Source organism: Melopsittacus undulatus, chromosome 23 (genome assembly GCF_012275295.1).
Source record: "Melopsittacus undulatus isolate bMelUnd1 chromosome 23, bMelUnd1.mat.Z, whole genome shotgun sequence".
NCBI classification, from domain to species: Eukaryota; Metazoa; Chordata; class Aves; order Psittaciformes; family Psittaculidae; genus Melopsittacus; species Melopsittacus undulatus.
The window spans coordinates 1-25,567 of record NC_047549.1 but is presented as its reverse complement, the minus strand read 5'-3'; the positions used below and the strand labels follow the sequence as shown (position 1 = coordinate 25,567).

Below are 25,567 nucleotides of genomic sequence, written 5' to 3'. Positions count from 1 at the left end.
GGCTCTGTCAGCCGAGGCTGCCTGATATCTCAGGGGCTGGCTGTGGCAGAGTGCTGCAGCCTCTGAACGCCGTTGGCCAGCACAAGCTCAGCCTGTGCTGCTCACCCCAGCGCCCTCGGTGGGCTTTGCCACGTGCCCTCACCTTCATAGAGGCTGCAAGGCCTCTATCTGTCATTTGCCGAGCTAGACACGGTAGTGGAGCAGGCACTGCCTGGCCCCGACCATGTCTTGCATCCACTACAAGTTCTTCTCCAAGCTGGACTATGGTACGGTCACCTTCAGTGGCTTCGACATCTCCCTTTGCGACCTCAAGTGCAAGATCATGCGCAAGGAGAAGCTGAAGGCAGCCAACTGTGATCTGCAGATCAGCAATGCCCAGACCAAAGAAGGTACGTGTGCGCAGCAGGGGCAGGGCTTTGGGCATGTCCTGGCTGGTGACGTTGCAGAGCACCCCATGATGGCCGCAGCCAGCAGAAGCTGCATTCTGCCTTTGATGGCTCATCCCCACATAGCATGAGTGAGCCTGGGCCCATCCCGCCAGGTGGCAGGAGCACCAAGAGGGTAAGCAGTGCTAGGGACTAAGTGGGGTGGTGTCATGAAATCTGATTTGGCATCCTGCTGGCTACACCAGTTTGTCAAATGTGCACACTGATTTACAGTGTCCAGAATAGAGCCCTGAGCTTTGTAAACCCTTGAGGGGAGCCTAGGTGAAGCTAGATCTAGCCTTAGTCTCAAGCTTGGTCAATGGTTTATGTCTAATGGAATGCAGAAAAAGAAAATCAAGGGAGAATCAAGCTAAAATGATGTGCATAGAAACCGAAGATGAAAGAGAGGAGACCCTCCCACTGAGACACAAAGTTCAGAGTGCACCCACCCCCTGGCTTTCTAAACTCCTGATAGAGCCTAGGTGTGGTTGGATCTAGTCTTAGCATCAGACTTGATCAAGGACATGTAAAGCACTGAGCAGATGAGACTTTGGAGTGGTTTGTGTATCTCCAGAGATCTATTGGTTTTGTAGCCTAATAGAAGCAAAAGCAACTTCAGTTAGTTCAGGAATGCAACCCCTGTATTAGCCAGCTGTCCTGTAGTGACCTCTGAGACCATTTTGCTGTTGGCATTCAAACTGTTTTTAAGAAAGGAAAAAGATTTAGCTGGTGGTGTTTGGTTATCAAACCTGAAAATGCCTTGAAAGGTACTGTTAGTGTGTTCAGACAATGAAAGCACGATGTTATATATAAGATTTGGCTTCTGTACCTGTAAAGGCCTTCTCTGAAGTGCTGTGTAGTTCATGATGTACTAATACATGCCCTTTTGAATATCTTTTCCTGTATTTCTGTTGTTTTCAGAATACACAGAAGATGCCCTGATTCCTAAAAACTCATTGGTAATCGTTAAAAGAATCCCTGCTGGAGGAGTTAAAGCTACCAGCAAAACGGATGTTACGTAAGTGTCCACACAGCATTGCACTCTTTGCTGTTGGTTTCAGTGTGTGAACTGTTTCAGTGCATATGAGACATTCAGATTGTATCTTTCTTGTTAAAGCTTCTGTTAATTTTTGTTGTCACTGGGTGGATTTTCCTGTATTGGTCCTGAAGCAGACTTATGTTTTTAGGCCTGCTGGGATATGGGGTTCAAACTGCAACAATAGAACCTTTTAAAATGATTCTGTGGGGTTGGTTGTTGGGTTAATTTTTCTGAGAGCCAAGTTGTAGATCCTGTTTTGTCTGCGTGGAGAGATTCCTTGTTAAATGTGTTTGCTTTTATGGCTTTTAGAGCGAAGACAGTTCTGCAGTGTAGTGTAAACTTAAAATTTGCTCCTGTCTCAGAAGAGTCTGATTCTTAGTGTTTGACTTTTTCTTGTATTTGGGGGAGAGGGACAGGATATGTCAGGTATTCTTATGCCCCAAATGGCTGGGGCTTGCATACTGGCTATGCGGGAAAGACCGATGCTTGCCAGCTGGCAAACCATGCAAACAAGTGAAGTTCCATTCAAAAGTGATTCCTCTTAGTTTCCTAAAGCCAGGGTCTGTTTTGGGCAAGAGGAAAAGAGCAGTGTCATAAAGTGTATTGCCTCTTGTGCAAGTACAGTGAAGGAGTAGTTAATCCTTTCCAAACCTGAAGCTTAGTAAGCAACTTAGCACATTACCAGCAGTTGGTGGCTATCCTCCTGATGCTGTTTTACCTGTCTGTGGGGCTAAGGAAAGAATGGCACTGCTCTTCTAGCATTGAAAATTGATGGGGCAGATCAGCTTTCTATTCCTTCAGCTGGAAACATTGCAGAAACAGGGGGTAGAGTGCTTAATGTTTGGTCAGTGAGTACGTGGAATCGCAGCAAGGTTTCAGATGGAATAAGTATTTCTTAAAATGCTGCAGCATTATTGTAAAACAAATTCTGGAAATTAAGATTTTTATTTTTATTGTTTTTTTGTCGCAGGGCTCCTCAGTCACACAAAATCCCAGGAGCAGCTTCTTTCAGGTGACATTTCTACTACTAGTTTTAGTCAGTACAGCGTATGCAACATGGCTAGTACTTTGGCACTTTCACGGCTAAGTATGGTAGATACCTGAGCACAGTGCTTGGGCTTCCACAAGGAAACACTGTTCTAAAGGCTAAGCTGCTGACAGTTTTGTTAGTTCCTTGTCAGATGACTGACTTTTTTCTTTTTTCACTGAAGTAAACTTGGCCTTTGAAGTGTTGGGGCTATCACTGTTCTGCCATAGAAACTAAAGTACTGTAGGTGACACCTGTTTGTAATACTAGGGATGTACAGATTGCCTGAAGTTACCTTCATAGTTTGAGGGTTGATTATTTAAGAACACAAAACCGTAGTACAGACTTGATATATTTGATACTTAGGTGGCAGAGAAAATATGAGCGCTTTCTCTTGGACAGGTGTGTTTTGTATCTGTAAGTCTGACTTACGACAAAGTAGAAATGGGATTTTGGAGGTTTTCTTAGTTGCGCTGAATGACCAAGAGTTAACAGTTTGTGTATACAAATAAATGTCCATATTCAGTAGACTATCAGAACGTAAAGTTTTGATGTTTGGGTTTTATAATTGATTTTCGGTGCTTTCTGTTGGGTACAAGTGCTTTAAGTTCTGATCACCTTTCTGTCTCCTCCTAGAAGTCGAACTGAGCCAGTGAGCAGAACATCGGAAGCAGTACGTAAAAACCCAATCTCACCCTTTTTTTCTACACACTGCACTGAATTCTAAACTATGTAGTCTTGTATTAATTTTCCAAACATTAACTTCATGTATCTCCCAGTAAAACATAGTACAGATTGTCATTCAAATGTACTGTTTCATCATAGTGCAAACTGAGTCACACCATCAATTTGCCCAGTTCTGATGTGAATGCTGGGATTTATGCCTAGTAATGCATGGTATTTCCTATCGCATATGCTAGAATATGTCCTGTGTGACTTTGTGTTGTGCAGATAGTGCCCGATCATCTTTAGTTCACGCAGGTTCCAGGTGTGCACAGTTGAACTTGGTGCCACGTTCGAGCTCTGTCTGCCTATAGCTAGTAATGTTGTGAGTTTGTACAGCCTTTTCTGTGCTTTTTGTAAAAGCTGCACGTCAGTAGTAGTTCTCTGCAAACACTGTGGCCCATTCCTAGCTAGGGGCCTGAGGACTTAATTGTGGCAAGCTATTGGCGTAGGCAGCTGGGAGGGAGGAGTGTGTTTGCAGTGGAGAAAAAACTGCCATGACTGTGCTTTGAATCCATGCTTTCATCACCATGAAAGACTGGGTTTGCTCTGAGAGAAGAATAATAAAAATTCTCACAGTTCCCAAATTAATTTGGATAGTTTGTCCTGTGGTCTATAAAAATACAAGAATTCTTTTTTCTCCATTTTTATAGGCTACTCTGTCATAGTAAACACCTTTTTCTTTTAATAATTTGAGCAGTTTCTTTTTATAGACAAATTGGCAGGTTACTTTTGTGGCTGATGGTTCAGATTGGTGTTTGGGTTTGGTGGGGTATAGTGAATTTGGCATCTTTGCAGTTCTTGAGAAGAAGGGCAGAGCACATGTTTCAGGGCTGCTTTTTTTCTTGACAGGCAGCTACTGTGTTCATCAAAGCATAACTGTATAAGTGCATGTTTAAGTGATGAGACATTAACCGATTAATTTGCAAACTACACTGCGAGTAAGATTCCTGTACTGATGCTTCCTTCTCCAATAAACTTCAGCATTTTTCACAAGGGCTCCTCTCTGAGATATTCTGGAGCAGTAAGTCCATCTCCAGCCAGCTGGTTAGTTTAGTTTTGTCTCATTAAGCACACAGGCTCTTTTCAGCTGTCACAGGTTGGGACTTTATTCTGAACAAATACAAATTACAGTAGGTTGGAAATGCCTCTTTCAGTGACACGCAGTGGGTATAGTGCAGATTTTCAGACTGCAGTAGGGGTTAACTCTCGCTATGTTTTGATTCTAGAACTTGGATATGCATTTATTTTTTGCTGCACAAAAGAATGGTGAGTCTTCTGCATCTAATTCTCTGGCCCAGCTTTCAAAGGTGTGTATACATATGTATTGTTGTAAAATACTTAAAAATAAGTGTTTCCTTCATAACTTTAAGCCTTACTTGCAGTCTATAGATGGATAACTGTTGTCATGTGAACAAAACTTTAATTTTTAATAAAGTATTTATTTTAACCTTAAGAAGTATGTATAATTTGATGCTGTACTCTCAAGAGTACTTGCCAATTTGGGAAGACAGAAGGGGAGTGCCTTCTCAGCGCCAACACAATGTTGCAGCGTTACTCATCTTCAGGAAATAAAGCAGCAGTGCTTCAGAAGCTTTTACTGTTTTTCCTATGTTTCATTAATTTTGTGTTGGAATCTAACAGAATTTTTACAAAGGAATTTAATTGTCTGTATGTTATGGACATTTCAGGGCAGTTTGCAACAGCTGAAGTACAAGTGTTTCTGGAACTTGGACAATGGCATGGCTGGTTTTGAATTTCTAGTCGTTAGAGGCACAGAAGCATTCTTTGAATACTGCACAGTCCCACAAATTCCAGGCTCTAGACAGTGGAGAACACAAATTTGTTTGAATGCAGACTGTGTCATCTGTGTAAATTGTGTACTTGATTGTTTAGAGGACTATACCAGTGTGTATCTACAGTGTACTAGATGTGACCAGCTGAAAGTGTTGCAGTGGCCTGTTTTGGGATGGAACTGCGTGCTCTTTTGGCTCAACACTGTAACATCAGCAAGACACTAATGACTGCACTTTGTGCAAAAGCATAGAGTTATCCAAGTCAATGCAAAAGATAGGGGCTAGTTCTTTCTCCTGAGAGACAGGAGTTCATTGCTAAGAACGAGAGGTCTTCCCACTGGCAGCATCTTCCCTCTCTCAGTGAAGAAATTAAATGTTGTGCCTTTGGCTGTCCCTGCATGTGGCCTTGGTTCTGTAAACCCATGTGAAGTTTTACTCTCAGATGTGAAAAACTGTCCAAGTGGTGCCCATTGAACCTTTTGAGAAACGCATGAACAAAACATAAAGCAGCTCAAAACTGTTACTTACTCTAAACACTTTACTCAGACCGGCTTAGCACAGGGGCATTGTGCAGTGAAATATTATTTGGGGAAATGCAGTTTGGATTGCCTACAGGACTGGATGGTCACGTTTATACTGAAGAGAGCCTTGTGTCTTGCTGAGGGATCAGAAAGACTCCCTTCAGTGCTTCTGTGTCTGATGCTGAATTTCAGCAAGCAAAAACTAGAGACCTGACACTAACATAGTGTGTTCTTTTTAATGCTGCAAAATGTAAATCATATAACTTGCAGACATCTTTCTCAATTAAATGCACAGTAACCATCTTCTCCTTCAAATGGGCTGGAGCTTCAAAACCAGTTGAAAACTATTGCTAGTGTCATTTCTTTTCCTCATCACTTCAGTCCACTTGGAAGAAAAGTGGATCGGTTACACAAGTCTATGTCAAGCCTAAGGTTTTGAGTGCCCAAGAAGGCTCTTTTCAAGTAGGCTAGCAGGCACATAAGCATCATTTACAAGCACAAAGTCTCCCCAGCACACTCTCAGGACAACTGTTTCATAGAAGCATCTGTTTTCAGGCAACATCAGCTAGTATTGTGGTGCTGTGTACAGGACTGAGCAAGTGGTGTTGTCTTTGGCTGGCTGAGCTTGCATGTGTGTCTAATGTGTGTGTCAAATAATTCTGTGTTAAACAGACTGCCAACCTGGCTGAAGCCAGTGCTTCTGAAGAAGATAAAATAAAAGCCATGATGATACAGTCTTTCCGTGAATATGATCCAGTCCAGTAAGTGTTGATCAAGTCAAATCAGTTGTTTGATGACTATGGAAAAATTGTGTAGATGTTTGTTTTAACAAGAGAGACAAATGCATACCTTTCTTTTCCTGAAACCTTTTTAGTCCCATGAAGAAGTCCTTGGCTACACCTCCACCATCATATGTCTGCTTTCGGTGCGGAAAACCTGGCCACTATAGAAAGGACTGCCCAAGAAATGGGGTAAGATTCTGGGGACTTGCGGTGTTACTTTCCGACCTTGTTTAATTTTTGTCCTTGGCAGTCAGGTAACAAACACAGGAATAATCGTATGAAGAAGTGTTTCTCTTGAGGTGAAATACAGAGGTTACATGGCAATGCTGAAAAGCCCCTCAAAGTTCAAGGGAAAGCCGGGATTATAAATGTAATGTTTTCTTTATTCTAAGCCACAGACATGAAATAAGTCCATAGATCTTTTCATCTGTGAATTTACATGCATATTTTTATGTATTTCAGTATTACTGGAAATGTTTCTGTTTTAACTCTTTTTAATGAGAGCTGGTGTTTTCAGTATTTTGCATGAAACCAAGATGTTTCTGTTGACCCCATCTATTGAGTATTTGTGTGTTTTACCGACACAAGTCTCTGGCTGAGTGTGCATGCCCTTTAACATTAGTCACTGAATGTATACACATGAGGTATGAATTCAACCTTCATCTATAGCTGGTGAATAGATGTTTCTGCAGTGGCTGACCCAGAGCCCTGACTTAAGTTTTCTCTCTGAATTGTGCTTTGGGGGAGGATCAGGTTTGTGTGTCTTCTCCCAGTGGATCATGTGCTAAGGGATATTTCACCCTTAAGAAACCTGTTGTTAAGCCAAAGAATGTCGGCTCAGATCAAAACTCTGCATAAGCCTTTCACAGAATTGTAGAACCAACTAGGTTGGAAGAGGTGCATCAAGTCCAACTGATGCTTCAGGACTGCCAGATCCATCAGGAATCGTGTCACTAAGGCCCTCGTCTACGTGTGTTTTTGCACAATTCAGGGACAGTGATTCCACCACTTCCCTGAGAAGCTGGCTTAGGAACAATAGGTGACTTAGGAACACTCTGGCCATGTTCATTTAGGAAAAGAAGTACTTTGGTTGAACAACCTTCACACTGGGTAAAAGGAGAGGATTTCAAGGCTTTTGCTTCTTCCAGTCGTCACTGAACTGTCATTTTAAGTGTAGGTCTTAAGATGAGGTATGTCTGCATTTCTTTTCTTAACAGGACAGAAATGTGGAGTCTGTTCCCAGACTGAAAAGGAGCACAGGAATTCCAAGGAGTTTCCTGATAGAGGTGAAAGATCCCAACACAAAGGGTGCAATGCTTACCAACACTGGAAAATATGCAATCCCCATTATTAATGCGTAAGTACAGGGATGCTGGAGAGGGACTATTCATTAGGGACTGTAATGATAGGACAAGGGGTAACAGGTTGAAACTTAAACAGCAGAGGTTTAGACATAATAATATATGGATTATGGGTATAATGGATATATTCCTGGATCTAAGGAAGAAATTCCTTTACTGTTAGGGTGTTGAGGCACTGGAATGGGTTGCCCAGGGAGGTGGTGAATGCTCCATCCTTGGCAGTGTTCAAGAGCAGGCAGGATGAAGCCTTGGGTGATATGGTTTAGTGTGAGGTGTCCCTGCCCATGGCAGGGGGGTTAGAACTGGGTGATCTTAAGATCCTTTCCAACCCTAACTATTCTATGATTCTATGAGTACGGGATTAATTGGACTGACCAAAAAGCGAATGAGAGAAAGCATGCATAAACACCTGGGTGGATAATGCAACCAAGTTGGATTGCATCTGTAATTACAGGAGAGGAAGCACAGCCATTGCATTTTAACCTTAAAATCTGTGATGCTTGCTCGCATGAAAAGAGGGTGGTCATTCATACTTGTCATGCCCCTGGAAGTTGGTTCATGTTGTGGTGCACCAAGGATCTGTATTTCTGCAAAACATTTCAGTAGTGTTGACAGGGAGTCATTCTCTTTGAGAGCTCATTTTGCGTCTGGTTTATGTTTCAAACGCTTCTTACAAGAATTGAACCAACAGCTGTTGGATTGAGATTTCCTCCCCCTCTGGGTTTTTATTTTACAGAGTTATGGCTATAGAGAAGTAGTTTCAGCTCAGTGCCTACAGTTCAGAAGGGTAATGTGGAGTGAGAAGAATTCCATCTAGTATCTTCTTTTGATAAAACACAAAGCTTGGACAAGTATTCCTTTACCCATCTTTAAATTTGTTCTTTTTCCTTCCCCACACACCCTCCAGGGAAGCTTATGCCAGAGAAAAGAGGAAAAGGCCTCCATCTTTACCAGAGGAGCCATCCTCCTCCTCTTCTGATGGTCCTGTTCCGGATGAGCTGTTATGTCTCATTTGTAAAGATATAATGACTGATGCAGCTGTTCTTCCCTGCTGTGGAAGCAGTTATTGTGACGAGTGTAAGTGTTATTCCCATGTTGTTAATTGAAAACATCACATCTCATCTTCTGAAGCAAAAATAGCAGAGAACAAAATTACTTTGTTACCTGTTCTAATTAAAGCCTAAGTATACCCTGACTAGGAAAGGACTAAAAAAAAGGGGGGCAGAAAACTTATTTCTCTTTCTACAGATCCAGTTACGTCCTCTTTACATGCAGAGGAGTGTCTAACTGTGCATTTGATTACAGTATTAGGTACCAAATGTTTGCCCACAGCCCTTTCTCTCATACAAAATTATACAGCCATCTCTGGTGACTGGCTGTGGTCTGCAACAAATGGATAGTTAGGCATTTAATCCACATTCTTCTCCACGGGAGAGCTGGTTCAAACCTTCAGAACTCAGACCTACCAATGCTTTTTTTTGAGATGTGCTTTGTTCTTTAACTTTGGGGTCAATGACTTCTTGCTGTCACGGACAGTGGAAAAAGGATGAGTTGAATCAGGAAGACACATCCGACACTCCAAATATTACAAGAGCAAAATGTCAAAACTGTGTAACTATTTGCTGCAGACTAGAAATTGTTGACACTTGAACATCTGCAGCTTCGTGCTGTACGCTCGAGACCACATTCACCCATGAGTCATATACGTGTTTTGATTAGAACCGAACAGCTTTCCTTAGTTTGGCAAAAAACTATTGCATTGTGATTATGCTAATTATGCACAGGTATTAGAACGGCATTGCTGGAGACTGAGGAATATACATGCCCAGCGTGTCACCAGACAGACGTTCCTCCTGATGGTTTAGTTGCCAACAAGAGCCTACGCCAGGTAGTGTGATGACTTTTACATCAATTGGACAAAGAGCTCGTAAGGAGCTGAGAGAGAAGACAAGATTACTGTAATATTAATTTAGCCTTAAGCAAGGCTAAATTGAATAAGGCTAAATTTACTTTTCAAACACATTATCTCTGACAGCTCTTTAGAGACAATGTGGCAAATTCAGGTCACACTTGTGTTTAACACAATCACCTCACTTTCAAATTTGGTGTTAACCCTCAAGTCACTTCACTTTCAAATTTGGTGTTAACGCTCAAGTATTTACATACATGTGGAGGCTTTTGTTGGTGTGTGTGCTGAAGTTTCAGGTTACCTTTATAACATGTTCCTCTGCCTCTAGGCTGTGAACAACTTCAAAAATGGTGTTGGCTACACAAAAAGGCTCCGTAAGGAGATCCAGCAGCAACCATCAGTACCCACAGGTGGTAAGTAATGACAGCTTTAGAATTTCTCTTAAACAATTACCTTCAGATAAGCTGAATGGGCTTTTTTGATTCTCCCCTCTCCAAAAGGTCCTCCGAGGACAGACAGTACCATGCACTGCCCAGGTGCCAGAACAAGCTGTGAACTGTAAGTATGCTATGGAAATTCAATATATAGTTACTTGTAACCTAGGCTGTAATGTATGAGATATAAGATAACGTATAACTGTGCTGCACCTTTTTCAGGGTCCTTACCTGTATCCTTCTGTTTCATTCCAAACAAAACCAACCGCTGGTATTTGGTTAATAGATCCTGCTCAGGTAGATGATTTGGATCTCATGGAGGGTCTGCAGAGGGAAAGTGGTTGTCTACTGACACTGCCCTGTGCCCCCTACATATGGATCTTTTCTGCCTCCTCCCTTGCTTTTGCCAGCACTGTACTTTATTTACCAAAGTATCCAGGACTACCTGTAAATCATTCCAGTCTGGATCTGGTGTTCTAATAATCGTCTCCATCACTTTAGTTACTTTTTCAGGATCTTCCCTAAAGGGCCCAGCTAACTCTTTCTAGGCTCATAAATCTGACCCAGAAAAAGACACCCTGATAGTCACCCCCACCCCTGCTCCCTGGTGTAAGGAGCTTGTATACCTCGGAGAGCCCCTTTTGTTATTCACCTCATGATGGGACTAGAGCTCTCTTCCCATCTGCATCCAAACCCACCCTACAAAATGCAACCCAATGGGGATTTCTTCAAAATCCTCCCTTTGGAGGCAGTGGTCCTGACCTCCATCCAAATACAATGTCCAGACAAGGAAACAAATCCTTACCCACTGCGCAGGGCATCCCCTGTGACTCATGTGGACAAGTTACCAAAAAGAAGCCTTTTGAAAGAAATAAACTCAGGGTCTTACCAAGGTCCCGAGTTGGTCTGGGATCTGTGGTTCCTTTCTGGGAAATGCCCAACCCTGGCGTGAAGGTCCCAGAGACTCCCCGGATCAGCAGGAAGCACAGCACAGGGTCCATGTTCGGGCAGCAAATGATTGAACTATGTTATCTCTTCAGTTTGCAGCAGCATTATGTTGGCAGCTGAAAGAGAAGAAAACCCAAACCAAGCGTGGGAGGAAAAAATATAGAGAGAATGATGGTTTTGAATTAACTTCAATTTGTGTGTGTGTGTGTTGTGTTTGTTTTAAGATCCAAGTCTCACTGCCGTACTTCATTTTACTTTAGGAGGTCGCATACCTACTCCAAGTCAAGATCAGGTGCTTCCTGCAGTGGCTCCTACTCTGGGTCATACAATTCTTAATTCCAGTTTACCTTCTTTAAATGTTGCTTCTCTCCCTAATAAAAATGTTGGAGAATTTCGCGTTCATAACAATTTCTGCATTCCCATTTGTTTTCTGAATTTGTACTTTAAGGGTTTCAGAAAGAATGCCCTTTTTTTTTTCTTGGTGCCAGTAGCTCCCACATCTGTAACAAATTCTTTCCCCTCTGATTTAATGACAAATAAGTTGCTCCTGTATCCACTAAATTCCACTTTATTTCCTCTAGTCCCTAGTTTCAGTTTAACCAGTGGATCTGCTGGGGTAGATTCCCCACGTCCCCGTCAGTCTAGTTCCAGTTCTGCCGCCAGAGCCACCCCATGGCACTGCCCCCAGGGCAGTCTCACTTCCAAGTCCAAACTCCCCACAGCGCACACCGATCCGGTCCCACAGGAGAAGAACCCACTCCCCCACCTCCGCCCCACATCCCTCCACTTCTGCCTCCCCAGCACCCATCCCACACTCAAACACAGCAGCTGCCGATCTCCCCTCCTTTCCCCCTTTGGTTTTCCTTAACTTTAAACATCTTTCCCCAGTATCACAATCTGAACAACATCTCTCCAGGTCACCTTTCAGTTCTTCCCTGTTCCTTTCCAAAGCCAAAATTAAGGGATCAGGTGGAGATATATTAATTTCTCATTCCGGCTGTCACTTGGGATGGTTTCAAGTGAAAACCATATCTGCACACATTACTTCATCCCATTTTCCTTGCCAGCTCAAAACCAGCATTAATTGTAACAATGTACCATAATTCAAAGTTCCATTTTTAGGCCATTTTTCCTGATCTTCCAAACTATACAAAGGTCGCCATTGGTTACAACATTTTATCAACATTTTCTCATTTACCGCCCCCAGGAAACCCTCTCAGTTCTTCCCAATGTGACAAAATGCTCCCTAAAGGACTCTCTGTGCTCGCAGCCCAGAAAGCCAACTGTGTCCTGGGCTGCATCCAAAGGAGTGTGACCAGCAGGTCGAAGGAGCTGATCCTGCCCCTCTACTCTGCTCTCATGAGACCTCACCTGGAGCATTGTGGGCAGTTCTGGTGTCCTCAACATAAAAAGGACATGGAACTGTTGGAGCAAGTCCAGAGGAGGCCACGAGGACGATCAGGGACTGGAGCAGCTCCTGTATGAAGACAGGCTGAGAAAGTTGGGGCTGTTCAGCCTGGAGAAGAGAAGGCTGCATGGAGACCTCATAGCTTCCAGTATCTGAAGGGGGCCTACAGGGATGCTGGTGAGGGACTCTTCATTAGGGACTGTAGTGACAGGACAAGGGGTAATGGGTTTAAACTTAAACAGCAGAGGTTTAGACTGGATCTAAGGAAGAAATTCTTTACTGTTAGGGTGCTGAGGCACTGGAATGGGTTGGCCAGGGAGGTTGTGAATGCTCCATCCCTGGCAGTGTTCAAGGCCATGTTGGATGAAGCCTTGGGTGACATAGTTTAGTGTGAGGTGTCCCTGCCCATGGCAGGGGGGTTGGAACTGGATGATCTTAAGGTCCTTTCCAACCCTAACTATTCTATGATTCTATGATGCTATGATCACCTCCTTCAACCTGCTGGTCACTCTCCTTTTGATGCAGCCCAGGATACATTTGGCTTTCCGGGCTGCAAGCACATACTGCAGCTGGCTCATGTTCATTTTCTCATCTACCTTATCAGACCTGCTCATGCTCCCTCACTATCAGTGCCCCTTCCCATGGAAACTCTTGGAATTGTCCCCAAGTAAGTCCAAGTCTTCTCCTCTGGAGTCCAGAGTCTGTTCTGTGCTGCTGGCCTTCCTCATGCCCTTTGGCATCTGAGACCCCACTATTAATGCTCACAACATCCAAGGCTAACACTGATGGTCACATTCTGAGCAGCTTTTCCTTGGTGGCCAGGATCAGGTCCAGGGCAGCATCACCCCTGTTGGCCCACCCTGCATCTGTGTTTATCCGGTTGTGCCAAGACCCTCCACACTGTTGCACCCTGTTGCTTTGCCTGGCCAGGGAACGCCAGGGCAATTACACTTCCATAGGAACCTGCTCATTAACCTGGAGGCTTCCTCAGGTGCTGACAAAAGACCTTTACTGGTTGCTCTCCCTGATGCAGTATTTTGTAACTGTCAGCACAATGTCCCTCTTACTGACTCCTCTGATCCCCAGTGACAAAAGCCAACCCAACCTGTTCCCTGTCACATAGAGGACATCCAGGAATCGAAGCTTCCCCTTCATGCAGGGGCCATCCACCCTCCTCATCATTCTTGTCTCCATGCTGCACCTCCTGGGGTTTCAGCCATCAAAGGGACATGAGATTATCTGTGCAATTCTCTCCTTGCAGAGCTAGATCTAAGGAGCAGCATTTTAAATGATGCCTCACAGAGTCCAGTGCCTTTGTTCGTGGGACAGGAACAGACCAGCAGGTCCTGGTGAAAAACATTCTCTCAGCACCTTGAATGCCACCCCTTTGGTCCCATGGACTGGTAAGGGTGTAACGTGCAAAGCCCCTAACCCCTGCCTTGATCTCCATCCAGTGCTGGTTGTACAGCTTTCCCATCCAGGGTCCTTTCTCAAAGCACAAAGTCTTGAGAGATCTTGCTGGTGGTAACTGAGGCAAAGAGGAGATAGGCTATCTGAGATCTACCTGCATGTACTCGTGCTTTGTTTAGTGGTGCTCCTGTGTTATCTTGTTTCTTCTTTAAATGTGCCTGAAGTAGCAGCAGCTCACCCTGGTGCTCTTGAATTCCTGTTTGAGCTCGATGAGGTTTGCTATGACCGATTGATGTGCATTGAGGATGCTGTCTCTGAAGGCCAGATGTACCCAAGCACAAAGTTAGAATGCTTGGGCTGTTCACCAGTTGGATCATCAAGGGAGCAAGTAATAACCCTGCAGTGATGGACTTTGTGTTCACTCAATGCCTGCAGCTAATGGGTGGCCAAAAGGACAGACTGATAGCATTCACTGATAGCTTCACTGATAGCAACTGATGCCTCATGCCTCTGAGTGCTACAAGAACATGTTCCAGCCTGCACATCTCGTCAGCCTGTCTCTATTACCTGCATGTAACTTTGACCAGACCTGTAATGCCAAATGTCACCAGAGATTTGCATCTGGACACTTCAGTCCTGGCCCCCATCACTCTTAATGACCATAAAAGCTGAGACAAGGACCTCAAATGTAGGTGACCTTCTGATGAAGACCTGACCAAAGACAGGAGGAATCACATATCCTGTGGGTGTGTGGTGAGCCTGGGAGGGAGCTGAGTCCCCTTCCAGCCCCAGGGATGCAATCCCAGGAGGAGATGGCTCAACTGACCAGGCTGAATCCCTTCCTTCATCAGGCGTAAAGGACATCCCAGCCTGTCCTGCTCTGCCTGTCCTGTCTACTGACAGGACAAGAAACAGGCTGCCATCCCTGGAGGTATTTAAAAGACATGTTCTAAGGGCCATGGTTAATGTGTTGACTTGACAGTGTTTGGTTAATGGTGGACTCAATATTCCTAAGGGTCTTTTCCAAATGACTCTGTAACATTCTAAGGAAAGCTGATGCTCAGAACAAACTGTCTCTCCTCAGAGCAATGACAGTGCAGGAAGGCAGTGTGTCTGCAGCTGAGGGAGGGAGCATCAGTGCTTGCTTCAGGCTGTTTCCCATGGGGTTCCCCTGGAGCCCAAGGGAGGCCTGGAGGGAGCCCAGAGGGGCAGAGGCAGAGCCACCTTGGGCTGGGCCTCTGCTGCTGAGCTGGGACCCAGGGGAGACCTGTGAGCCTCAGAGAGCTTAAAGGCACTTGGCAGTGGAGGATACTGAGAGCTCCCTGCAGGAGAAACCTTCCCAGCCCTGTGCATGGTAAGGCTGTGGGTGCAGGGCAATGCAGCTGCAGCTGCTGCAGGGATCTCCTCAAGCTGCTGCCTGGGACAGTCCATGGGATGTGTCAGGAGGACTCTCTTGGTTTCTGTGTGTAGATAAGGAGGAGGATGTGGTGCAGAGCAGGGCTTCCCTCTGCACCATGGCAGGGACAGGACAAGGCAGGTCCCTTGTGCCGGGTTGTGCTGGCTGCAGGCTGTGAATGTGGGTGTGCAGCCAGGGGTGCCCAGCGCTGTCCTTGCGAGCAGGGTCCCTGCAGCCCAGGGGCTGTGTGCAGGGGCAGGGACTCTGCTGCCTGCCAGGGTCAGCACTCAGCCTGACTGGGAGATCCCACCGTGCTGGGGGGAGCTGTGCAGGAAGGAACAGCACCTGGCAGGGAAGGGAAAGTGTTTTTGAGCATGGAGAGGGTTCTGTGTGGGTCAGGGCTGCTCAGAGCTCCACATCACTCTGAGCACGTTTGCAGAGGGTCCTTCTGAAAGACACTGAGGCAGCATTTGCCTTAGTAGGAAGGATCCAGAGCTTTGATGTTTTCACTCCTGATGGGCAGGTTGGGCAGTGGGAGCTGGGAATTCACTTCTGTGCTTTGGAGAAGGCAGCGAGAGTCTTGTCAGGACTTGTGTGAGCTGCTCCTGAGCCCCTGCAGAGGCAGAGATGCCCCTGGGCAGAGCCCTGCTGCCGGGAGGGGTGTGCAGGGCAGAGCTGAGCACACAGCCCATGGGATGGGCTCTGGCAGCACTGAGAGGGAGCAGAGCTGGGCACAGAGCAGCAGCTCCTGGCAGGGACAGCTCCAGGCAGCAGAGCCATGGGCAGGGAGTGGGGGGAAAGTGCAGCCCAGGCCTGGGGAGGCTGCGTTCAGGCAGCTCTCTTGGTGTCTGCCTTCCACTGCAGGTGGCTGCTGGACATGCTCTGATGGGCAAGGAGCTGACTCTCTGTACAAAGTGCAGGGCAGCTGAGAACCAGACTGATGGACACTGCAGCAACCTTGAGTAGGCACTAACCCACAGACACTTGAGCCCTTCTGTCTGTCCCATTATGAGACTTTTCAGAGTTGCCTTTAAAAACATACTTAGGAATTGTATCCCTGAAAAAGTCACTTGTCAGCTGTGACACTGGGAAAACAAACAAACCAACCAACCTCAGAGACAATCATGACCAAGTCACTCTCAGCCTTTCCTCTGCAACATGAAAGTTTCCAGAGTCATGAGTGTGTAAATTGCACTTCTGTATCTGACATCCCTCATGTCCTAACCCATCACTGCCTGTTTCTCCCATGACAGTGCCCATGCCCACAGGCAGCAGATGTCCAACGGCAGCTCCATCACCCACTTCCTCCTCCTGCCATTCGCACACACGCGGGAGCTGCAGCTCTGCCACTTCTGGCTCTTCCTGGGCATCTCCCTGGCTGCGCTCCTGGGCAACGGCCTCATCATCACCAGCACAGCCTGCGACCAGCACCTCCACACCCCCATGTACTTCTTCCTGCTCAACCTCTCCCTGCTGGACCTGGGCTGCATCCTCACCACTGTGCCCAAATCCATGGCCAATTCCCTCTGGGACACCAGGGCCATCTCCTACACAGGATGTGCTGCACAGCTCTTTTTCTTTGTCTTTTTCATGTCAGCAGAGTATTCTGTCCTCACTATCATGTCCTACGACCGCTATGTGGCCATCTGCAAGCCCCTGCACTATGGGACCCTGCTGGGCAGCAGAGCTTGTGTCCACATGGCAGCAGCTGCCTGGGCCAGTGGCTTTCTCAATGCTCTGCTGCACACAGCCAATACATTTTCACTACCCCTCTGCAGAGGCAATGCTGTGGAGCAGTTCTTCTGTGAAATCCCCCCGATCCTCAAGCTCTCCTGCTCACATTCCTACCTCAGGGAAGTTGGACTTCTTGTGCTAGGTTTCTCTTCAGCTATTGGCTGTTTTGTGTTCATTGTGGGTTCCTATGTGCAGATCTTCAAGGCTGTGCTGAGGATCCCCTCTGAGCAGGGACGCCACAAAGCCTTTTCCACGTGCCTCCCTCACCTGGCTGTGCTCTCCGTGATTGTCAGCACTGGTACCTTTGCCTACCTGAAGCCCCCCTCCATCTCCTCCCCAACCCTGGATCTGGTGGTGTCAGTGCTGTACTCGGTGGTGCCTCCAGCAGTGAACCCCCTCATCTACAGCCTGAGGAACCAGGAGCTCAAGGATGCTGTGAGGAAGTTGGTGACTGGATGTGTTTGGACAGCCATACAGTGCCTGCTTTCCTCTGGAAAGGGCTGCTAATGTAGGTCATGACATGCCATGTCTGTCTTTGCTGCTTTACGTATGTTTTCCTGTTTCAATTTGTGGTGATGTTGTCTTCAGAGAAATGTCAGTTTTCATCTCCTCCTGCTTAAGAAGCCACCCTTGTTGTGTGACCCATAGACTTTGTGTCACTGTGGGGCTTTCCCTTTATTTAAGGGAAAGAAATGATCCTGCAGCAACTTCTTCTCTGTGCTATGTCCTCCCATGGCAGGAATGAAGGGGAATGAAAGCAGCTTTGTGGCTGCTCCAGCTCTGGGATGGCTGCTCTGTGCCTGGAGCAGGAAGAGCTCTTGAGGAGCCCAAGGGTCGGAGCTGTTGTGCTGGTGTGAGGAGATGGGATGGCATGGGGGGGGCTGCAGAGCTCTCAGGGTGTCCTGGGCAGGAGAGCAGGGGACACAGGGGTCCCTGCAGGGGACTGCCCTGCAATGGCCCAGGCTGGGGCTGCCTGGCTGGGAGCAGCCCATGGGAAAGGTCTGTGTGGGCAGGAGCTGGACAGGAGCGTGTGCCCTGGCAGCAAGGGAGGACAGCAGCATTGTGGGCTGTATGAGCAGGAGCACGGCAGGAGAACAAGGGAAATGATGCTCGGGAATGCTCCATTCAGGTTTCAGATCCCCAGTTTAGGAATGCTATCAGCAGGCAGGACTGGGTTTAGCAATGGGCCCTCAGGACAGGCAGGGACTGGAGCATGATGTCGTGGTTAAAACCAAGTCCGCACAGCTCATTCACTCACTCCCCCCCTTGCTCCCCTGACTCCCAGGGAGTTAGGAAGGAGAATCCAAAGTATGTAGCCCCCCAGGCTGAGATAAGCACAGTTTAATAGCTAAGGCATGACACAAATCACTGCTGCTACTACTACTACAAATAATAATCGTAAAGAAAACAACAAGCGAAGAGAATACATCTCACCAGCCACCGACCCATAACTCATCCCACCCTGCCCGACCGAGCACCGACCGATACCTCCTCCATCCCCCCAGAGCTCCACAGCCCTTCCGGGTCTCTCCCCGTTACATCCTGGCTATGACATGCTATGGTGTGGAATACCTCTTTGGCTAGCCTGGGTCAGGTGTCCTGTGTCTCCTTCCTCCCGGCCTCCCCTCCTCCCTGGCAGAGCATGAGCTCAGAAAAGGCCTTGGACAAACCAAACCTTTGAGCAGTAACTCAAAACATACTTGCTATCAGCAACTGTTCCCAGCCCGAAAGTCAAAACACAGACTGCACCAGCTACCAAGAAGGAGAAAAATGACTGCTACTGCTCAAACCAGGACAGGAAAGGATGGGGTATCTGGGCTTATCCAGCCCAGAGAAAGGGAGGCTGATGGGGGCCTGAGATTTTGGGAAGGCTCTTGGGTACTTGGTGCCTGTACAGGCAAGGAGGACATGGAGAATACAGAGCCAGGCTCCTCACCATGGTGCCTGGAGGGAGGACAAAAGGCAATGGGGGATAGTGAGATAGGAGAGGCTGAGGCAGTACAGAAGGAAACCTTGTTCCCATAGGCTCAGGCAAGTGCTGCATCCGGTCACCCCGAGAGGCTGTGCAGTCTCTGGCCTTGGGGATTTCCAACTCAGACTGAATCAAGCCTTGAACCAAGTGCTCTGATCCTGTCCCTGATGGGTTGGACTGGAGACCTCCTGGGGTCCCTTCCAAACTCTGTTCTCCTATGATCCTACAATGATGGGCTTATGAAGAGCCAAAAAGATGCCTCGAGGGCTGGAGCACATCTTAGCTGTGCCTGCCCATCCCTGGCAGTGCTCAAAGCCAGGTTGGATGGGAGACAGGTTTGCTCTGAAGCTGTGTTTTGCCCAGCTCTGACGTTCGCAAAAGATGTCAGATGAAATCCCAGAATCATTTCATTTGAAAAGACCCTTGGGAACATCGAGTCCAGCCATTGACTGCTGTGCTCTAAGGCCTGGAGCACGTCCCCGATGAAACGAGGCTGAGAGAGCTGGGGATGCTCCATGGGGCTCATTAAAACCTTTGGGTTTAGTTAAGTCTTTCAGATCACAAAGCACAATTGGAGGATTCCAAGAGCAGGGAGATTACAAAGATAATCTGATAAAAGCTATTTGAAGGTATTTATTTTATCACTTTTCAGTTCAGAAATGTCTGTGTGTTCTGGAATGCCGGCACAGGGATCACTGGAACCTGCCAGGGCCCTGCCACCTTCCGCAATGCCCGGTGTGCTTCCGTGAGCCTTGCTGGAGCCAGGCAGGTGCCTTGTGCTGAGCTCCCAGTGACAGCACCAGCAGCTGCACTGCCAGGGGCTGCTCCTGCCCTGGCACCTTCTGAGCACCTCTGACCCCAGCAGCTCCTGCACACACAAGGCTCCTGCTTTGCCCCCAGCACCTCTGCAGGCAGAGCTGAGCTCCAAGCACATCAACAAGCCCAGGGCTGAGCTCCTCCTCACCCATGCCCTGCTCCTACAGCTGCCATGGCACCAGCACATCTCCTGACAGCTTCTCCTCCCTTCACAGCAGCACCCACAATGTCTTTGCAGCCACACTCAAACAGGATTGCAAAGTCAAAGCACACGGCCCTGGATGTGCAGGGCAGCCATGGCAGATGCAGCTCCCGACCCTCAGAGGAGGGGTCTCCTGTGCACTGGTTCCTGCAGGGCTCTGGCTCCTGCAATAGCCCCCGCTCAGCTCAGCGTGGGGGCCCCATTTGTCACAATGGGCAAATCCACAGCGACCGCCAGGGCTTTGTGATGGCGGCAGCATCGTGCCCATGGCCACTGGGCACCCAGGGGTGCTGCGGGAGTCACTGCAATGGGGGGGCACCAGGCTCTGCCCAGCCGGCTCGGGGAGGTCCCTCCCGGGCTGCTCTTCCTCAGTGCCTTTGGTGCGGAGGTGCAGCATGCGAGGGGTCACAGCTCAGCCTGGGCAATGGAACAGGCGTCACGGCACCTACGGCAAGTGCAGAGTGACTGACATTGGCACAGCAGAGAATCCTGGAATCCCAGACTGGGCTGGGCTGGAAGGGACCTTAAAGCTCATCCAGATCCAACCCCTGCCATGGGCAGGGACACCTTCCACTGGAGCAGCTTGATCCCATGGCCTGTGTCCAACCTGCGTTTGAGCACTGCCAGCAATTGCGCAGGCACTGCTCCTCTCAGAAAGAGTCTGTCACTGTCTCACTACCCTCAATGTGAGGAATATTTTACTTGTACGAAACAATATTAAATGAAAGAAATGAAATTAAATCTTTTCTCCAATTGGAACTATTGTGACAGTTCCTGTCACTGCAAAGCTGGGTATCGCCTATCCAAGGACGTTGTGTTGTTCTCTGCTTCCTTCCCACTTCTGCCTCGGACAGCCCTTAGCTGCAGCCCAGCAGAGCTGCTCTGCCTCCCTTTGGCTGCATGGCCTCGGTCCAATGTTTTCTATATTCCAAACTGGGAAATGCTCTGTGTGCTCTGGGAAAGCCTGAGAGTCCCCTTTCCATCCTCCTTTCGAGGTCATCCTCTCCTCAGCACGCTATTGATTCCTGAATCTTGGGATGCCAGACTGGGCTGGGGTGGAAGGGACTTTAAGGCTCATCCAGTTGCAGCACCTGCCATGGGCAGGGACACCTTCCACTGGAGCAGCTGCTCCAAGCCCCTGTCCAACCTGGCCTTGAGCACTGCCAGGGATGGGGCAGCCAAAGCTTCTGTGGGCACCTGTGAGGGCTTGGGCATCCCTGTCCCCACGGGGCACACAAGAAGGGTTCTGTGCTGGACTCTGCTTTATTGATGTCCATAGAGTTTGTGTGTGTGTGTTCTGTGACAGCAGCGCTGCTGCCTGTGGAGCTGTGCCCCCCATGTCCCTCCTGTCCCCTCTCCCCATGGACTCTCTGTGCCCAAGGCTACAACCCAGGGGCAGGTCCCAGAGGCTCCTCCTCTGGTGCTGGAGCTGAGACAGAGCCCATGGCCTTTTCTTGCCCCACCCCATCCGTTGGGTGTTGGGGGGCCTCAGGAGCACTGGGATGGAGGGGTCGCTCCGTGGGGTTCAGTGTCTTTGAAAGAGGCAACCTGAACATTAAAGTTCTTTTTGTACCGTCAGGACCAGTTTGAATAGGTCACAGGAAGAGCCATGCTCAGCAAAACTCCATTCTACTGTGAGAGAGTGGTGGGGGTGTACAGGCCCCAGTGACTGGTATGGTTTTAATTCCTCATTAGGTATTCGTTGCTTGGTTTCTGACATTGTGTAGGTGGAACTTCAACTTCTGCACCATGGAGTGCTTGCCACACTGTGATTGCTGCAGTTCTTGGGGCAGCATCTTCTGATTAAGACATCATCTGTATAATGGTACATTTTCCCCTTCTGAGGAAGTGAGACCTCCTGTGGGTTTGTGGTGTTCATGGGAAGGAGCTGAGTCCTCTTCCAGCCCCAGGCCAACAATCCTAGGATGAGATGTATCAACTGACCAGGCTGGATCCCTTCCTTGAGGAGGGGTAAAGGAGATCCCAGCCTGTCCTGTCCTGCCTGTCCTGTCTGATGATGGGACAAGAAACAGGCTGCCCACAGAAGTGGTTGTGTCACCATACGTGGAGTTATATAAAAGACATGTTCTAAAGGACATGGTTAATGTGTTGACTTGCCAGTGTTGGGTTCATGGTGGACTCGATGTTCTTAAGGGTCTTTCCCAACCTAAATGATTCCATGATTCTACAAAATCTTGTTTAGACCAAACTGTGTCTCATCAGAGCAATGACAGTGCAGGAAGGCAGTGTGTCTGCAGCTGAGGGGGGCAGCACCAGTGCTTGCTTCAGGTTGTTTGACTTTTGGGTTGTTTTTCCCTCCCCTGTCTCAGGAGACTGATTCCCCTGGGATGGCATCTTTGCTGCCTCTCGTCACCCTGTCACTGGTGTTTGGGACCCTGGTTGGTGGGACCCACAGGGCATCTTATGAAAATTCTCTTCCCCATAACTACTAGATCAACCAGTCTTTCAAGTATTAATAGGTCTTTTATTTACACATGTGCCTATATATATTTATATGTACACTGTGGTGTGATGAGGTAGTGGACTTTCACTGGAAGCTTCAGCCCAGCCCTGGATCTAGGGCTTTTCTTTAGGGTATCTTAGAGCTGTCTGAAGGAGAAGGGGTATTGCAGCCCAGCAGAAATAATGGCAGAATCCCAGCCCCTCCAGCATGTCTTTGAAACCCTCCCACTGTCCCACACACCTTTAATCAGTGTTTCTTGCAGGACTGGTCCAGGCACATCTGCATCAATAGGCAAGAGCAGGACCCTCTACTCTGCTCTCGTGAGACCTCACTTGTGGTATTGTGTCCAGTTTTGGTGTCCTCAACATAAAAAGGACATGGAACTGTTGGAACAAGTCCAGAGGAGGCCACGAGGATGATCAGGGACTGGAGCACCTCCTGTATGAAGACAGGCTGAGAAAGTTGGGGCTGTTCAGCCTGGAAAAGAGAAGGCTGCGTGGAGACCTCAGAGCAGCCTTCCAGTATCTGCAGGGGGCCTACAGGGATGCTGGGGAGGGACTCTTCATTAGGGACTGTAGTGATAGGACAAGGGGTAATGGGTTGAAACTTAAACAGCAGAGGTTTAGACTGGATCTAAGGGTGGTGAGGTACTGGAATGGGTTGGCCAGGGAGGTTGTGAATGCTCCATCCCTGGCAGTGTTCAAGTGCTATGGTTTAGTGTGAGGTGTCCCTGCCCATGGCAGGGGGTTGGAACTGGATGATCTTAAGGTCCTTTCCAATCCTAACTATTCTATGATTCTATGACTGCAGCAGAAGTAGCATGAGTGCCTGGCAGGGTTTGACTAGGACTAGTAATTGGTAGTGAGGGTGCTAGTGCTTGGTCCAAGTGTGTGGTACGTGACCGTTTGAGGGGTTTGAGAACCCTGTGTAAAACCACATTTGGGGTTCCCCAGTGTGACTGGCATACTCTGCTATCAGGGCAGTAGGATCTCCATGAAGGTTTCATACAACTTTAGGATAATACTGCACAAGAATGGGGAAAAAAGAAACCAAATCAAAAAAACCCAAACAAAACAGAACAACAAAACCTAAACACCAAATTGTAAGACAATGAAGAAATAATCCAAGCTTTTGTGCATTCTTTATAAACCAAGCTGAACTCATTTGAGGATGTCTGTTAAGAAGGAGAAAAAGAATAGAATAGCCCAATGGGCTCTATTGGGCAACAATGGGGCAATAATGGGGCTCAATGGGGCAATTATGAGGCAATAATGAGACAAAAATGAGGCTCTATGGGGTAATAATGGTGTTCTAAGGGGCAAAAATGGGGCAATAATGGGGCTCTATGGGGCAACAGTGGGATTCTATGGGGCAAAAATGGGGCAATATTGAGGCTCTATGGGGCAATGATGGGGCACTGGCATCCCCCAAACTCCTCATGTCCTTGTCCTCCCTCTGCTGTGATGCTGTGGCCTAAATCAAACCCGAAACCCTAACTCTGAACCCTATTCCTGACCTAAACCCCTTATCCTGACCAAACTCTAAACCTCACTTATTTTTATAATGTCATAATATTATAATAGAATGTAACTAAAATTATGAAAAGTAATTAAATAAAATAAATAATAATAATAAAAAAATGAAACAGATTCAGTAAACCCAAAGAAACCTGCCTTTCTGCTCTTCCTTCTCCCTCTGTCTATTCTTTCTCTCCAGGAAAAGATTCCTTGAATCCTGGAAGAACTCAGGTTTTAAGAGCCCCCTGAACATCCTCTTGTCTCTCTGCCCTGCTCAAGGCAGGGTTAACCAGGTGAGATCATTCCAAGGCTCTTCCTTTTCTGCTGTCATCCACCAGGGACCTGGAAAGGCTCCATCCTATTAGACAGGGAGTCAAGAAAGACATTGCACAGTGTTGGCCCAACTGCTTGCACTGAGGCTGTCATTGGGAAATGGGCACCAGGAGGAATTGTTTCCTCCCCTCACTCTGTTCATTCAGAGCCCTCTCCCCCAAGCTGCTGCTTTGAGCTTCAGCCCATAAAGGCTTGCAAGTCTTTCTATGGTCTGATTGTCTCCTTGGACAACTCTTCAATCATGTTCACAGCCACCTCTTTCTACCCACCTGTGTCTCTAAACCCTTCCTCATGAGATTACCCTGTGCAGGACCAGGACCCCGTGAGGTGCTGCTTGCACCAGGCACGTGGTGCCCGAGTGTATTTGACTGTGTAGGACACTTTTCCTTGCTTCCCTCCATGCTGGAGCTGTGCACAGGAGCTGCAGCATCAGACACCAGATTCAATGGAGAATTCCGGTGTGAGGAGAAGTGGTGCAAGTCCCGGGTGGACGCTGAGAGCAATGTTGGGTGGGGAGGTGAGGAGCGAGGTGCTCAGTGCAGCGCTGGACCTTAAGGGCTGCTTGTCCTGCCTGTGCAGCCTCTGGAAGAGACACTCGGGATCAGTGGCAATGGAACAGGAATTTCTGAACGGAAAAGTGATAAAATAAACCCTTTCAAATCACTTTTATCAGATGCTCTTTGTAATCTCCCTGCACTCAGAAACCTCCCAATTCCCTGGAAGACAATCTGGAAGACTTGACAAAATGCACAGGGTGAGACATGGCTCGTCAGGGTTTAATGAGCCCCATGGGGTATTTGGGCTGAGTCCATGAACCTCAGGTGCTGAGAGGAGACTGAAGAAACCTCTCAAGAAGTCCAAGTCAGAAACAAAGCCCCAAGTCCCTTCAGCATTAATGGGCCCCACTGAGGGCTGTTCCTCACAAAGCTTCCCCAGGGACTCATTAAAGCTAGTACCTGTAGGCTGTGATTACAGCAGACAAAGGCAAAGTGCAGGTGTCTGATGGTGAGAACACCCTTGGTGTGTTTGATGAAGCAGAAAGGCCAAGCCCTGAGCACAGCCCTTGGAGAAGTAGAGCCTGAAATGCTGAGCATGAAAGTTCTCCTCCCAGGCCTTGATGAAAGAGGCAAGTGCCATAGGGCAGGGGACAGAGACCTTTTGTTCTCTGGGGCCTTTCAGCCTTGCCAGAATCCTCCCTCATCTCTGCTGCAGGCTGTCCTGCACTGGCCCATGCCTGCACCTCTGTCCCTTCAGGCTGCTGACACCCATCTTGCTTTCCCAGCCAGCTCTCCCCTGGCATTTCTGTCCCTTCAGTCCCATCTCTGCACCCATGGCTGTCTGTGCCTTGAA

At 47.8% G+C, this 25,567-nt stretch overlaps 2 protein-coding genes and 1 long non-coding RNA gene across 3 annotated transcripts; 2 read left to right on the top strand and 1 right to left on the bottom strand.

The window, feature by feature from the left end:
* Window positions 1-223: 223 nt before the first annotated feature.
* LOC117437570 (E3 ubiquitin-protein ligase RBBP6-like) lies at window positions 224-3,218 on the top strand. The gene is made up of 3 exons (XM_034072076.1): window positions 224-389; window positions 1,347-1,443; window positions 3,128-3,218. Exons 1-3 carry the CDS (start codon window positions 224-226, stop codon window positions 3,216-3,218), a joined length of 354 nt encoding a protein of 117 aa, XP_033927967.1.
* A 5,490-nt stretch (window positions 3,219-8,708) lies between these two features.
* LOC117437557 (uncharacterized) lies at window positions 8,709-10,435 on the bottom strand. Its single transcript, XR_004550469.1, has 3 exons — window positions 10,249-10,435; window positions 10,037-10,150; window positions 8,709-8,799 (listed from the first exon to the last, which is right to left on the bottom strand). It is a non-coding gene; the product is annotated as an uncharacterized lncRNA (long non-coding RNA).
* Window positions 10,436-16,454: 6,019 nt separating this feature from the next.
* On the top strand, window positions 16,455-17,420 carry LOC101879167 (olfactory receptor 14C36-like). Its single transcript, XM_034071948.1, has one exon. The coding sequence runs from the start codon at window positions 16,455-16,457 to the stop codon at window positions 17,418-17,420; it is 966 nt and encodes a 321-aa protein (XP_033927839.1).
* Window positions 17,421-25,567: the final 8,147 nt, after the last annotated feature.

Coding starts and splice junctions, on each gene's coding strand:
- LOC101879167 (XM_034071948.1), top strand. CDS start 16,455: ATGTCCAACGGCAGCTCCATCACCCACTTCCTCCTCCTGCCATTCGCA.
- LOC117437570 (XM_034072076.1), top strand. CDS start 224: ATGTCTTGCATCCACTACAAGTTCTTCTCCAAGCTGGACTATGGTACG. Junction 390..1,346: donor CAATGCCCAGACCAAAGAAG/GTACGTGTGCGC, acceptor TGTTGTTTTCAG/AATACACAGAAGATGCCCTG. Junction 1,444..3,127: donor ACCAGCAAAACGGATGTTAC/GTAAGTGTCCAC, acceptor GTCTCCTCCTAG/AAGTCGAACTGAGCCAGTGA.